Source organism: Mirounga leonina, unplaced genomic scaffold (assembly GCF_011800145.1).
Source record: "Mirounga leonina isolate KUSES-001 unplaced genomic scaffold, KU_Mleo_1.0 Mir_173, whole genome shotgun sequence".
NCBI lineage: Eukaryota > Metazoa > Chordata > Mammalia > Carnivora > Phocidae > Mirounga > Mirounga leonina.
The window spans coordinates 42,968,004-42,984,790 of NW_023270447.1; the positions used below are offsets into that span (position 1 = coordinate 42,968,004).

The window sequence follows — 16,787 nt, forward strand, 5'->3', positions numbered from 1 at the left end:
ATACACTATATTATAGATACTATACAAGTACTTTAAAAATATTATAGAAACACTTTAGAAATATTATAGAAATACTTTTACCAGATCATTATACTAAACAGACTGTTCTGACTAAAGTCCTTACATAAAACAACAACAAAATAAACAAATCCATGGAGAAGTTTAAGGATTCCATCATAGATATGCAAAACCGGGCCGGCCAAATTCTGAAATACTGTGTATGATCATGTTCTAAAAACCATAAGGGTAAGATCTGGCAAAACCAGAATGGCCACCTGGATACTAGATAAAATCCTCCATGAAATAACTCATTCCAATAGGGATAAATTGGCTATAATATTAATCGCTGAGGAAAAACTTTCCTAAGATAATGAAAAATGTGGTTAGTCCATGCTTTATCTGTAAGTAAATTAACCTGGAAAAATTGTAGTACATAAACTGGGACTATGCTCCAGAAGACTCTCTAAGCATTTCCAAATTGATTTTATACAGTTGATTCTTTCTCTATGATTTATGAATATGTACTACTAAATACAGTACATTTATTTTCAGGATGGGTCAATATATTTCACTGTTGAAAAGTCATAACCGGGGCACCTGGCTGGTTTGGTAGAGCATGTGACTCTAGATCTTGGGGTTATAAGTTTGAACTGCATGTTGGGTATAGAGATCACTTAAAAATAAAACCTTTATTTATTTTTTTTTAATTTTAAAAATTTTTAAAAGATTTTATTTATTTATTTGAGAGTCATACAAGTGGGGCAAGGGGCAGAGGGAGAGGAAGAAACAGACTCCCCACTGAGCAGGGAGCCGGATGTGGGGCTTGATCCCAGCACCCTGAGATCATGACCTGAGTTTAAGGCAGATGCTTAACTGACTGAGCCACCCAGGCGCCCCCAAAATAAAACCTTTAAAAAACAAAACAGGGGTGTGCCTGGGTGGCTCAGTCGGTTAAGCATCCAACTCTTGGTTTCAGCTCAGGTGGTTATCTCATGGGTTGTGGGATCAATCCCCGTGTCGGGCTCTAGGCTCATGAAGGAGTCTGCTGAAGTTCTCTCTCCCTCTCCCTCTGCCCCTCCCTGTGTGTGCTTTCTCTCCCTCTCTCAAATAAATAAATCAATCTCAAAAAAAATTTTTTTTATTTCAGAAATCCTTCTTGCCTATGGTTTCAAAGGTCAATGCTATCAGTAAATGCTATAAAATATCTTAAATTGCTCTTAACTAGTTTCTCATATTAAAAGGCATGTGTAGTAGATACAATATTATTCATAGATTAGATGCTGATTTTGCACCATAGGCAGAATGTGGGATTCACTGAACGTTAGGTTAAAGTAGGATATAAAAATTTATTGTAACTATTCACCTCCTATTTTTAAAAATGGCAAAAAAAAATTATAGAGAACTTTTCAGAAAAGAGGTTTATGAGGGATTTTGAATGATGTCAAAGCTAGAACTTAAACCAAAGTCTCCATACACCCAAAATTTAAAATTTGTTGATGCTAGTGTTACCCTCCTAAGTTGATTTATTTACAGAAAGGACAGATACTATTTTTAAGAATATGAACGACAAATGTACTGTTATCTGATACATGGCCTGAAACTCATAAGTTCTTTATTTCACACCTGACACAAAATATAGAATTTAAGAAGTCCTCATTTTTATTATTTCTCTGGTTTACTGAAACTCTTAATAATGATAGCTAACACATACGCAATGCTATATATAAGCCAAGCACCATCCCAAGTGTTTTACAAATATTAACCCAAGAATCAGAATTCCACTTGTCATACAGACACAATCCCCTTATTCTTAGGCTTTATTCTGTTAGGACAAAGAATTCTCTATAGACATGAGACTTTAGCAACTAAAATAGCCATCACCAATTAAGAAATATAACTTTTTAATTACCAAATATTTTTCTGCATATGATATGCTCAAACTCCTTTGTTCCTGAATTATTTAAATGTTGGGAGTAACTAAATTTCAGGTAAGAACAGGAACTTGCATAAACTAGCAGAAACACTGCTGCACTCACAATTCATTCATATATTGAAGTTCAAGGATCTGAGTGCCCAATTCAAAAGTCATGTGTCAGGAAAATGTTCATGGAGTAAAATATTATGGACATTAAACCCATTGCAAAACTTTCAGATTGCTTTACCTCTGTCAATTCCAGAGCTTTATTATAGCCCATTGAGTGCAGAGTTACCCAAAGGTCACGAGGATCTCCTTCTCGATCATTGGCTTCCATTAGATTCAGATCCATAAAGCCCTGTCTTGTTAGTTCATTCTTCTTGGTATCAAAATTGTCTGTTAAAACAACCAAAAGTTTCTTTGTTACATAATTTTTCTTTAAGATTGATTTTTTATTTCAGAGAAAGAGAGAGCAAATGGGGGGAGGGGCAGAGGGAGATGAAGAGAAAGAAGCAGACATCCCGCCAAGTGCAGACCCCAACGCAGGGCTCCATCCTACGACCCTGAAATCATGACCTAAGCCAAAATCAAGAGTCGGATACTCAACCGACTGAGTCACCCACGTGCCCCCTTACATAATTTTAAAAGTCATACATCTAATAAAAGGCCTATTATATATTATTACTCATAAATATTTATTTTAAAGGATGCCTTCCTTATGAATCCATGAGCAATATGAATATGGCTCAAAACATGCTAGTGAGATACTGTTTCAATTTCCCACAACTCAGCACAAAGCACCATCACAGTATATTATTTGGTTTTCAAAAAAATCAGAAGTTATAAATAATGCAAATATATGCCAAAATTAGAAGAAACTGTCATTTTTCTGGGTAAGTCCCAACCTGTTTTGCTTATCTAGAGTATATACTGATACATATTTTTAAAAATTAAAGCTTCAGGGGCGCCTGGGTGGCTCAGTCATTAAGCATCTGCCTTCAGTTCAGGTCATGATCTCAGGGTCCTGGGATCGAGCCCTGCATCGGGCTCCCTGCTCGGCGGGAAGCCTGTTTCTCCCTCTCCCTCTGTCCTTCCCCCTGCTTGTGTTCTCTTTCTCTCTCTCTGTCAAATAAATAAATAAAATCTTAAAAAATAAATAAATAAAAATTAAAGCTTCATATATGTTTGCCACCTAAACCCAGGAGAACCTGGATGAATTTGACATAATACTCCCCAAATTAATGGTGTTTCAAAAAGGGAGATGTGGAAGGTGCCAGGTTTAAGGAGACTGCTAGATGCCTAATTATTCTAATTTTAACCAAATTGCCCCGGTACTTAAAAAACTGTTAGATAATGGGAAACTCTTTTATTATTATTATTATTATTATTATTATTATTATTATTTGAGAGAGAGCAAGAGCAAAAGAGAGAGAGGGAGCATGAGCAGGGGAGAGGGAGAAGTAGATTCCCTGCTGAGCAGGGAGCCTGACACGGGACTCGATCCCAGCACCCTGGGATCATGACCTGAGCCAAAGGCAGAAGCTTAACCTACTGAGCCACTCAGGCACCCAGGAAATACTTTCAATTCTATGAGTGTCCCAGACAAATAAATCTAAGTATATCCATTTGAACATTATTTGTAAGCAAAACTACATTCACCTAGAAGTATCTACCCATGTATAATTCCTGAATTTGTCTATTATATAGATAATAAACAGTTACTCATCATGGATTATATTCTGTTAACTGCCCTACAAGAAGAAAGATTTTATTTTCCAGCTTCCAACTGTAATATACCCAAGGGAAATAGGTACTCTTTATTTGAGATATCTCTTTTGTATGCATTATTGTGAAAAAAAGCAGCAGAGACATAACAATTTAAAACTGATTGATTAATAGCTTAATAGTAGTATAAAGATTAATAGTATTAATAGATTAATAGTAAAATGTAGAGTTTGGGAAGTGACAAAGAACTTTTGCAAGGAAAAAAAGTAAATATAGATTAAATTAGATCATAGAAATGGTAGCCATTAAACTGGGGGCTGGAGCTACAATATAATAAAGCAAGATGAAAAAAATAATAATTGATATCAATACAAAGAAATTATTACTTTCAAGGAAAATGTATCTAGATACTGTACTATAGAGACTATCAATAAGTAATCTACTTTTAAAACTTAAAATTCTCAATCCTCCATTACTTTTTTATAAATTCATTAATACCCAACCTCAAGACTTTCTTTAAAGCTATGGTACTCAAGACAGTGTGGTAGTGGCAAAAGATTAGACACATAGATCAGTGGAATAGAACAGAGAAACCAGAAATAGACCCATACAAATATACTGAACTGATATTTGACAAAGGAGCAGAGTCAATTCAAAGGAGAAAGGGTAGTTCTATCAATAAATGGTGTTAGAACAACTGGACATCCACAGGCAAAAAAATAAATATAGACAAGGACCTTACATCTTTCACAAAAATTAACTAAAATGGGTCATAGACCCAGAACACAAAATCTATAAAAACTTCTGGAAGATAACAGGAGAAAATCTGGGTGACTTTGTGTTTGGCTATGTGTTTTAGATATAACACCAAAAGCACACAAACCAAAAGCATGACACATGAAAGGAAAAAATGGTTAAGCGGGATTTCATTAAAATTAAAAATTGCTCTGTGAAAAACACTATTAAGAGAATGAAAAGACAGGAGCGCCTGGGTGGCTCACTCGTTAAGTGTCTGCCTTCGGCTCAGGTCATGATCCCAGGGTCCTGGGATCAAGCCCCGCATCGGGCTCCCTGCTCGGCAGAAAGCCTGCTTCTCCCTCTCCCACTCCCCCTGCTTGTGTTCCCTCTCTTGCTGTGTCTCTCTGTCAAAAAAATAAATAAAATCTTAAAAAAAAAAAGAGAGAGAGAATGAAAAGACAAACCACATACTGAGAGAAAATACTTGCAAAACACAGCTGATAAGATTTGTATCCAATATATACAAAGAGCTCTTAAAACTCAATAGTAAGAAAATAAACACCTCATTCTAAAAATGGGCAAAAGATCTGAAAGACACCTCATCAAACAAGATATACAGATGGTAAATAAGCATATGAGAAGATCATACGTCATTAAAGAATTGCAAATTAAAACAACAAGATACACACCTATATTCTAGGCTAGAATCCAAAAAACTAGCACCACCAAATGCAGACACTCATTCCTTCCTGGTGGGAATACAAATGGTACAGCCGCTTTGCAAGACAATTTGGTAGTTCTTTCAAAGTTAAACATAGGTTTACTGTACCAGCAATAACTGAATAGAAATGAATTGAAACAAGTTGAAAACTATATATAGATGCACAAAAATATGCATATGAGTATTTCTGTTATTAAAGATTTTATTTATTTATTTGACACAGAGAGAGAGAGCACAAGTAGGGACAGAACGGCAGAGGAAGAAGTAGGCTCCCTGCTGAGCAGGGAGTCCAATGCAGGGCTCAGTCCTAGGACCCTGGGATCATGACCTGAGCCAAAGGCAGACACTTAACCAGCTGATTGAGCCACCCAGGCTCCAAGGCACATGAGTATTCATAGCAGCTACGTTCATAATTACCAAAAATTCGAAATAACCAACATGTCTTTTAATAGGTGAATGAATAAACAAACTATAGTACCTTCATATAATGGAATTATTACTTAGTGCTAAAAAGAAATGAGCTATCAAGCCAAAAAAAGAAATCTAAATACATACCGCTAAGTGAAAGAAGCCAGTTTGAAAAGGCTACATATTGCATGATATTCCAACAACAAGGTACTCTGGAAGAGGCAAAACTATAGAGACAGTAAAAAGTTCAGTGGTTGCCAGGGGTTTGAAGGGATGAATAGATACATGAGTAGGTAGAACACAAGGGATTTTTAAGGCAATGAAATTATTCTGTATGATACTGTAAATGGCAGGTACATGTCATTATATATTTGTCAAAATCCAGAGAACAGTACAGCACAATATAACCCTAATATAAGCTATGGATTTTAGTTAATAAAAATACATCAGCATTGGTTCATCAATTTTAACAAATGTATAAAGTAACACAAGATGTTAAAAATAGGGGAAATTCGTAGAGGGTGGAAAAGGAATATATGGGAGATCTAGTCAATCTTTACTATAAACCAACTGCTCCAAAAATAAAGTCTATTAAAAAATAATAAAAATTAAGGTAACTAAGTTCTAAAAAGTTTATTAAATTATCTTACAGATAAACAATACATTTTCTCATTATCAAGGAGGATGGATAAAATTAATATTATGTATGACTAGAAAATAAAATCTTTGGAACTTAAAAAACCCAATTCTTTGCAGTATTATTAATGTTGGTGAAGGAGCCATTCCCTCCAAATCATTTTTTAAGTCAACCAGACCTGGGGATTTTTTTGTAGCAGGGTATTTAAGGTTCTGGAATTTAACTGCCTGGGTGTGAAACTCAGCTGTGAAATTTTCTTGCTATTTGATCAGGTGACTTACCCTCTTTGATTCTGTTTCCTTATCTGTTTTTTTGTTTTTTGTTTTTTTTTTTAAAGATTTTATTTATTTATTTGACAGAAAGAGAGCACAAGCAGTGGGAGTGACAGGCAAAGGGAGAGGGAGAAGCAGGCTTGCTGCTGAGCAGAGAGCCCGACGTGGGGCTCGATCCCAGGATCCTGGGATCATGACCTGAGCCGAAGGCAGACGTTTAACTGACTGAGCAATCCAGGCGGCCCGTTTCCTTATTTGTAAAATGAAAAATAATAGGACATACCTCAGAGAGTTGATGTATAGAAGTACTTTCAACTGGGGACACCAGGTGGCTCAGTCGGCTAAGCATCTGACTCTTGATTTCGGCTTAGGTCATGATCTCACGGTCGTGAGATTGAGCCCCACATTGGGCTCTGTGCTGGGTGTGGAGCCTGCTTAAGATTCTCTCTCTCTCTTTCTCCCTCTGCCCCTACCCCCCACTTCTCTAAAAAAAAAAAAAAAGAAGTACTTCCAACTGGTATATGGTAAATTCTCAAAAAAATGTTAACTATCAATTCTACCAGTTAAATTAAATTACTATTATTTTTTTTAAGCAGGCTCCACATGGGGCCTGAACTCACGACTCTAAGACCAAGACCTGAGCTGAGATCAAGAGTCAGACGCTTAACTAAATGAGCCAGCTAGGCTCCCCCAATTTAATTATGAAACTAAAATTTTATTCATCAAAAACTTTACCATAAGAAAATTCTAATTATGATTCACTCTTATTGAATGTGCTCTAGTGCCAACAATAATCAGAAGATTATATCATTAAAGTTGTAAGATGATTACATTGTCCTAAAAATATTCTGTATATTATCAATCTTGTTATTCGAAGTTTAATAGTATAAGTCAATATGCATTTCTTGTTCCTGATTATACTATATAAACTTTCAGTTAAAAAGAGATATATTTTTGCGGGGCGCCCGGGTGGCATAGTTGTTAAGCGTCGGCTTAACAACTGAGGGTCCTGGGATCAAGCCCCACGCTGGGCTCCCTACTCAGTGGGGGGCCTGCTTCTTACTCTCCCACTCGCCCTGCTTGTGTTCCCTCTTTTGCTGTGTCTCTGTCAAATACATAAATAAAATCTTTAAAAAAAAAAAAGAGAGAGATTTTTGAAAACCTTTGTATTAATAATATTTCTACTTTATTTGCTGTTTAGAGAGACAGATTTATTAGACTCCCACCTGGCTTGTTGACTTTGCCAAGCTTAGACCATTTTAAGAACCAAAGGAGTAGGACACATTACTACCCCAGTGACACTGATATGTGAGTTAATCTGTCTCCTGACTGCATTCTGGCCTTCTTATTCTGTGATCTATAGTTGGCTATGGCTTTTTGGTCTTCTCCTTTGATCTTTCAGTCCTTGGCTTAAATACGTAAGTCCTCCCCTCTTCCCAGACTTCTCCTAAGAGATAACAGAATTTATCTCATCCTCAGTATTTTTCTTTGCCCATCTTGGTATTTTTGGTTTCCATACCTCCATGGATGTACTTTCTTAATTCAACTCAAACACAAAAAACTAAAGAATTCTTAACATATATAAAGAACTTCCTGGAGGGGCGCCTGGGTGGCTCAGTGGGGTAAGCGTCTGCCTTTGGCTCAGGTCATGATTCCAGGGTCCTAGGACTGAGCCCCATATTGGGCTCCCTGTTCAGTGGGGAGACTGCTTCTCCCTCTCTGCCCTGCTCATTCTCTCTCTCTTGCTATCTCATCTTTCTCTCTCAAATAAATAAATAAAATCTTAAAAAAAAAAAAAAAAAGAACTTCATGGAAACTGCTTAATTTTTAGTAAAACTCGAGCCTATTAATTCTTTGCTGCCTTCTCCTGGGCACAGTTCTGGGCTCTTGACCACTTCAGTCCCATTAGTATCAAGAGCTGGGACAAAATTTTTTTCCATTCTAAGCTCTAAAGAGCATAGGCTAAAAATGAAGTTACATTTAAGTAATTGATATTTTCTTTTAACTTAAATACTATACCAACTATCAATTTAACAAAAACAAATATTTATGTTTTTATGGTCTATAAACAATGTTATTACTTTCTAAAAAAAAAGATTTTATTTATTTGAGAGAGAGGGAGCGTGTGAGCACGAGTACGAGCGGGAAGGAAGGATGGAGGGAGAGGGAGAAGCAGGATCCTCTCTGAGCAGGGAGCCCAATGTGGGGCTCCATCCCAGGACCCTGGGATCATGACCTAAGCCAAAGGTAGACACTTAACCAACTGAGCCACCCAGGCGCCCCACAATGCTATTACTTTTTTAACTGTCCTAATTGCCATAATATTCTATGGAGAAGTTTGATATTCTACTTCTTAAGGATGAAAGGATGCTACATATTTTTTTTATATATCCACTAAGAAAAAGAAAAGTGCAGGGTGCCAGGGTGGCTCAGTCAGTTAAGCAACTGACTCAATTTCGGCTCAGGTCATGATCTCAGGATTGTGGGATCAAGCCCCACAACGGGCTCTGCGCTCAGCACTGAATTCGCTTGTCCCTCCCTCTCCCTCTTCCCACTTGCTCTCTCTCTCTCACATAAATAAATAAAATCTTTAAAAAAAAAAAAAAAAAAAAAGGAAAAAGACAACTGCTTACCACGGCAGACAGCCCAAGCATCTTCATCACATTTCTCACCACTTGTTCTCAATTCAAAAAAATTATATTCTTCAAGGCTTAGAAGACCATTTCCATCTAAATCAATTACTTCAAATATATCTGATAAAGTTGACCTAAAATTATAAAAATAGGAAATTGTCTTCAAGGCAACTAGACTAAAATAAAGTAATATCAAGGCATTAAACAATTTTTGTGAACTTAATGTATCCAGATATATTTCTTACTAAGTCTACTATGAGATAAACAAGCTTCTAAAACAACCATAGTATCTCAACACATAGTAGGACCTCAATGAAAAGTAATTCTCTCCTTCTTTTCTCCTTTCTCCAATCTACTTTCTTCTTCCTCTTCTACCAGACGTTACTGTATATATCTAGGGTATGAGAGAACCACCTAAGTATTTGGATTCATATTTGACAGTTTTCTAAGTTAACAGTGCAACTAGCAGGATCTATTTCTAAGGCAGTGCCTAGTCAGGTAGAAATCTGTAGACGTATGACTAAAGTTGACTTGCCAAATGTGTGGAACCCAGAAATGAATGGCAATCCCAGATCTGTGAATGGAAAATCACATTCAGATGCCCAGTGAATGAACTGAATTATTGAATTAGAATCTGGGGGTAGGGGTGGTGGCTGGCCAAAGGAAAGGATGGAAGACAGGCTGTTCATCTATAACCTGTTTAGATGTTATAGTTCTAACCTGAATAAACAAAACTTACCTAAATTCCTTTGTAAGAAATAATTCCCCTGTTCCATCTCTATACACAAGCTGGGCCTCTTCAGTTATGGGTTTTATTTCTTTCCTCAGCCTACAGCCAGTTGTGGAAGGAATTAACCAGTAAATCCCAGGTCCTAGTTCACCGGTCCACCCAAACACCTTTTCTCAAAAGAGTTAAAAAACAACAACCACCATGAGTCTTAATAACTTTTGATCTTTCTTCTGAAAGAGAAGCGTTAGAAGTAATTTATCAATATTCACCAAGTCTATTATGCTTCTATCAATCTTTTACGGGCTTCAAAATCTCTTTATTAATGGTAGCTCTGGCACAAGATCATTAGATGTAGTTCATAATATATTTTTAAAAACAAATGCCTAATACTATAATAGGTAAGAAGTTATATAACTTCTAAATCTTCCCCAATAAAAAAAGTTTGTGATGCAAATATCTTCAACAGGAAGCAGAGATCTTAGAATAAAATTTTTCAGTTACAATTCCCTAGTTTGATTCAAACATAAATATGTGATTTGTAATTAGATTTCAATAACCAAAAGTAAAAATTAAACATATTTCAAGAGTTCACTATTTGTATGAACTAGCCATATTTTTAAGAGTCCACTTATATAGACAGAATCACTGGAATTTTACTATTATTCATGTAATATGGACTATAAAACAAGATGGTAGAATCCCAGATAAACCTACCTTATACAAAATTCTTTTCCATCACACTATATTTATAATGAGTGCCAGGACATTTGCATAGGAAACATTTTATTCTCCTGTTTCATAAAAGAAAGTATAATGGCATCTCTCGGGCGCCTGGGTGGCTCAGTTGGTTAAGCGACTGCCTTCGGCTCAGGTCATGATCCTGGAGTCCCTGGATCGAGTCCCGCATCAGGCTCCCTGCTTGGCAGGGAGTCTGCTTCGTCCTCTGACCCTATCCCCTCTCATGTGTTCTCTCTCTCTCATTCTCTCTCTCTCAAATAAATAAATAAAATCTTAAAAAAAAAAAAATAATGGCATCTCTCTATGGACCTTCTAGGTGTGTTCTAGAACCAAACAGCTACCTATAAAGCCTAGGGGTTATTTCTGTCAAATGCATTAAAACTAAGCATTTTCTCATCGTGTATAACAGCTAAGCAAACAGCTATTTGCCCTTCAGCACAGAATCGCCCTAGGGAATTCTATTCAGTGTTGTGTCCAAAAACTTTCAAAATGCAGATGTATTTTAGTTCATCCTGGGGACTCATACACAAAATAAAGTTGCTTATCAACTGAATTCTGGTTCAGCCCTATTTCTGCCCTCACCATAATTATGGTGGAACCATAATTATCCTAAAGTAACCACATCCTATCTTGATACAAGAAGCAATCCAATAAAACCAGGGTCATTTTGAAGACTAAAGATTGGCCAAATCCCTCCTTGGGAAACCATAATCTTGTAAATTGGCCAGATGTAGGCTGATATCCAGGAGTGAGAAGCAGTTCCTGCTGCTTCCTAATACATGTTACCCCATGAACTTCCCTTATCTCCACATATAACCTTGAACTGCCACTGTGGATGGCAAATGGAAAGTTTTTCATGGGCAGAAAACTCTTCTTAAAGAAAATGATTGTGAAACTAAAACTGAAACTAAAAATCCCTTGTAAATATGACATATTACAGAAAAACAGAAGCCGATATAGTAAAAAGGTAAATAGAAACTCATTCAAAGTTTATTACAGGCTTGCTATGTACTAACACTTTTACACATGCAATATCATAAGAAAGTAATTTTATCCAAAACAAAATGGGAAAAGCTATTGTTTTAGACAATGCTTTATCTTGAACTTAACTTTGTAGTCAGTTCTGAAGAAGAGTTTCGTCAAAACATTAACTTCTGTCATTTTGTTTGTTTCTTGCCTATAACTATTCTTGTCTGTTAGGAAGCCTACAATAAAGACTTTTATATAACATTCCATCAGGGAAATGTTTGTCTGTCGTTGGACCTATATAAAGATTAAATATGATACTGCAGTAAGCCCTTGAATAGTATTATTCCTGTTGTTGTGTAGCAGATGTATTTTGTAGTCCTCATAAAATAAATAGCCACAGTTATGTATCTGCCTCACATATTTGGCCTCTGAGTAAATATATAATTAGGAAAGATCAAAACAACCCCACGGGCAACATATAAAATCATTTAAAAGCATTCCTTCAGATCAATCTATTTTTGAACCCTATAATGTGAGTCAAGCCTGAGGATAATAATCTTGAAGTTTTTCTTTTTTGCAGTAGTAGTATAAGAAAGACAAACATCTAAAGCAACTTTTCCAAAGTCTTAAATTGCTAGTATTTAGGGAAAAAATCCACTGGCATCAATCATTTTTATTGCATGTAAAAAAAAAATGTTCACATGTGAGGCATCTGGGCATTTAGAGAAGAAGAAAGTGAAGTAAAATGTCACACAACTTATAAGTTATGAAGCCAAGACTACTAATCAATCCTCAGCTCTTAATCTCAGCAAACAAGAAAAAAATCCATCACAATTAATAAAACACATATAATATGCATAGTGCTTAAGTACTGTATATACCCTAATTGAAGGGGAAGATACAAGTTAAGAACAAACAAATATAGAAAAACTATTATTTTCCCCAAACCTGAGTTCATATTATATTTTTAAATTAAACATTAGGAAATAAATATGTATACTTCTCTATTTCGTAGTTCAGTAAAACACATGAGTTGTAGATTTGCTTGACTCTCATTTTCCTTAAGAATATACAAGGCAGTATCAACTGACAACCAAGGGGATGGTTTTCCTATAAACAAAAAACCCAAACATCTTAAAATAAGCAATTACTACTTACTCTTTCCTATCTAAAAAAGCAGTTGGTGGTTTCTTTCCCCTTTGGATTTTTTTTTTTTTTTAGAAATACATAACCCATTTTTATACAGAAACATCATAGCATTTGTAACTATATACAGTGAGCTTGCTAGAAATATTGTCTATACCTACTTTCTAAAGATCATAACTTTTCTTAAGTTTATCAGAAAGCTAAGGTTGCAAGGCAACCAAGTAGCCTGAAATCCAAGGAAAAACAACCCTTTAGGGAGAGATGAGATTCAAGCACTAGCTAACCTGTGGAAAGGCACTAGAGGAAAAGATGTGAGACACCATCTATGTGCTGGCAACTCCATAATTTATATCTCCAGCTAGAACCTTTTCTTTGAACTTTAGACCCATATAATCAACTGTATATTTGACATTTCCACTTGAATTTCTAGGTCTAAAATTGACCTTCCCCAACTCCTTAAAAAAAAACAACAACTGCCCATCTATATTCTTCTCTATCTCTGCCTCAGTAAATAGTAATTCATCCTTCCAGTTGGCATGCTTCCAATCAAGCCAAGAATCTTGAAATCATCTTTAACGTTTTTCTTCTCTCGAATATGATAGCCAATCTTCAGGAAATCCTGTGGTTTAACCTTTAAAATATATCCAGGATCTCTACTTTTTATCACTTCTACATTTCTGGTTCAAAGCATCATCAGTACCCTCCTAGAAGTCTGCAGTAGCATCACAGCTGGACCCCTGCATTCTCTTGGGTCCCCTTCCATCTATTTCTAATATAGCAACCTGACTGCTCTTGTTAAAATATGTCAGATTATGTCCTGTCTCTACTCAAAATCCTCTCATGGAGTTGAGAGTTGGAATAATGTTGCTCCCACCCTAACAATAAGAAACAGTACATGAACTAGAAAATCGTAATTTTTTCTTGAACTCATCAGAGCTGAGGTCCCAGGGCAACCAAGTAGTCTGAAATCCAAGAAAAGACATACCCTTCCAAGAAGAGATGAGATACGAGCACTCGCTTATCTGTGGTGCAGCACAGAAGACAAGATGTCAGGCACCATATAAATGGAAAAAGAAAAGAGAGAGCAGAAGAGATATTTGAAGAAATAAAGATGGAAAATTTTTCTAAAAATAATGAAAGACAATAAGTCAAAAATCCAAGCAGAAAAAATACAAACAAACACACTTCACAATAACAGCACCAAGAAGAAAAACAAAAGCACCTAGACACATATTCAACAGTTGTAAATTAAAGATGAAGAGAAAATTGTGAGAGCAACCATAGGAAAAATCCTCCTAAGCTTAGTTCTTCATTCCTCTCAGAAGCCCAAGTCTTCATTATGGCAAAAACAAACCAAAAAACAAAATCAGCTCTACCCGATTTTGTCCCTGGTTCCTCCCTGTCTTCATCTCCTACTTCATTCTTTCATTCTCCTACCTCATTCTAGCCATTCTAGTCACCTTGTTGTTCTTCTACCACCAGGGACACTCTCACCTCAGAGCCTCTGACAGAGTATTTATTCCCTCTCTGTGGAATGCTCTGCCCACCTCCACTCTTCATCACTCTTCACCCATCCCTTCCACCAGCTCTACAACGACAAAGATTCCTGCCTGGCCTTCTGTGGAAGACAGCAGAAATGGCTGCCCTCTCTGTATTCACAGCACATTGCAATGTGACTTGCAGCTCCTCCATCAAGAGATCAGGTCTATTTCTCTACCTTATAAATCTGGGCTTGCCTTGTTACTTGCTGTGAACAACAGAATATAGCAAAAGTAATGTGCCACTTCTGAGCCCAAACCTCAGGAAGCCTTAAGTGCTTCTGCTTTTTCTTTGAGATCCCTGTTACACCAAGAGAACAAGTCCAGGCTAACTCACTAGAAGGTAAGAGATTATATGGGGCAGAGTAAAGCTGTCCCAGCTGAGAGCTCACAGAGAGCCCAGCCAAGACCAATAAAGCCAGCAATGAGCTAACCTGCCTCTGATCACAGATGCATTAGTTAGTCCTACAGAGAAAAGCAAAGCCCAGCTCAAAACAAAATAACTATCTAGCAAACCTGCTTACTAGTGAACAATTGTTTCATTGTTTTAAACCACTGACTTTTGGGGTAATTTGTTATATAGCAGTTGATAATTGATACACCTCTTTCAAAGTCTTTGCTCAAATGTCGACTTCTTAATGAAGCATACACTAACCACTCCATTTCAGTGGCAACTCATATTCCCTCAGCTTTCACAATGCCCTATCCCTATTTTCCCATAGGATTTATCACTTTCTAACATACCATATCATTTACTATTTATTATGTTTTACTATTTATTGTTAGTTTCCCCTACTAGAATGTAAGTTCATAAAGACAAGGATTTTTGTCTTTTTTGTACTCTGATGTATCCTAAGCACCTAAAATGATACTTGATATATAAGGCCCTCAATAAATAATTGATAAGTAAGTGAATAAAGGATCTTCTTCATAAGACTATGGAGAATTAATATCTCCATTGAATATGCAGGCCTATCTTGATACCTTTATCTGAAAAAAAATGATTATTGTAATTGTCACTTAAAAGTATCAACCACCAAATGTTTTAAGTATCCCATAAGATATACAGTGAAAACTTTTAGAATCTCTACTTTAGGAAGCAAAAAGAATGGGGTGGGGAAGAATCCTCTAGTAATAAAATAAACATTTTCTTATATAAGCATAATAAAAGAAAAATAAAAATTGATACTTAGAACAATCAACATTAAAAGGATATCTAGTGAAAGCACCCTTATAGACATTTTCACTAATTAAAAATATAATAGTCATGGGCACCTGGGTGGCTCAGTCATTAAGCATCTGCCTTTGGCTCAGGTCATGATCCCAAGGTCCTAGGATCAAGCCCTGCATCAGGCTCCCTGCTCCGCGGGAAGCCTGCTTCTCCCTCTCCCACTCCCCCTGCTTGTGTTCCTGCTCTATCTCTCTCTGTCAAATAAATAAATAAAATCTTTAAAATATATATATATATATAATAGCCATTTTAGACACTAGGAGATTAATTTGTATCTAACACTTATATACAAAAAAACAATATTACCATGAATGCAAAGGTTATTAGTAAAGGTTGTCTGCAGTTCATATTGCCCCAAATTATGTTCCTATAGAACTTCTCTTAAACATATTAATTTAAAAAATTGACAAATGGAAGAGTTAAAACTTAATTAGTAAATAAAAAGTTAGAATTTTATGTCATGAAGAAACCAGGGTACACTTTGTTCTTGTTTTTAAATGAATGAAAATAATGTTTTAAACATAACGAAAAGCAACCTAAATACTTTGTAAAATATGATAACATAGTCCAAGTATAAACTAATGCTTTCTTTCTTAAAGTATATGTAACCATGTTTCTTAGGTAGATTATTTTCTTTACTAAGGCTACCAAATATTTACATAAGTATTTTCAAAGAGGGCATAAATTGAAATTTTAAAAATACATGAAAAACTTAAAACTTGCCTTCAACTTGACTCAGGTTTAATGGTTTAATTGTTAGATAAACCATGGATCTCTGAGCTATTTGCATCCTATATTGATGACTAATGATTTCACCATCTTCTTCTAAGAAAAAGCAACCTTTTGATTGTACACATTGCCACTCCTGAAATGAAGGAAAAAAATTTTTTTCAAACACTTATTAAATGTTTCCAGCATGCAGAGTAATAAAGAGAAACCTGAGGAGGATGTAAAAGAAATGTCAAATAGAGCACTGACCTCCAGGAATTTGCGACATCATTAAGAGGTAAAACAAACAAACAAACAAACAAACAAAAAAAAACTGGCCTAACACAATTCAATTATAGTACATGGTTAGAACAAGAAAATAATCACATGTGCAAAATAATAACTCTAGTTCCTAAAATAATGCCTGGCACATTGTAGGTATTCAATAGTGTCTGACTGATGGGGGGGGTTGCATCGATATAAACTGAGAGGGCAATCTATGAACCGTATCTTGAAGGATTAGCAGAATTTAGATAATGAAAAGCTAGGAAAAGACATAATGGAAAAAAGAAGTAAGAAAAATGAAGTTCATGAGAGTGGGAGAAGTACTGAAACAGAGTAATAAAATAATAAATAAATAAATAAATAAATAAATAAATAAATAAATAAATAAATAAA

General features: G+C 35.8%; 1 protein-coding gene across 4 annotated transcripts in view; it reads right to left on the reverse strand.

The window, feature by feature from the left end:
- The window catches only part of EFCAB7 (EF-hand calcium binding domain 7), a 44,017-nt gene that overhangs the window by 6,377 nt on the left and 20,853 nt on the right, over nucleotides 1-16,787 (reverse strand). For 3 of the 4 annotated variants that reach the window (XM_035018370.1, XM_035018371.1, XM_035018373.1), the window contains 5 exons: nucleotides 16,125-16,266; nucleotides 12,487-12,596; nucleotides 9,789-9,946; nucleotides 9,050-9,183; nucleotides 2,163-2,311 (listed from right to left, as the gene is read on the reverse strand). In XM_035018370.1, the coding sequence (XP_034874261.1) occupies nucleotides 2,163-2,311; nucleotides 9,050-9,183; nucleotides 9,789-9,946; nucleotides 12,487-12,596; nucleotides 16,125-16,266 (693 nt within the window). The remainder of the gene's footprint in view (nucleotides 1-2,162; nucleotides 2,312-9,049; nucleotides 9,184-9,788; nucleotides 9,947-12,486; nucleotides 12,597-16,124; nucleotides 16,267-16,787) is intronic. The other variant, XM_035018372.1, reaches the window with a different exon arrangement.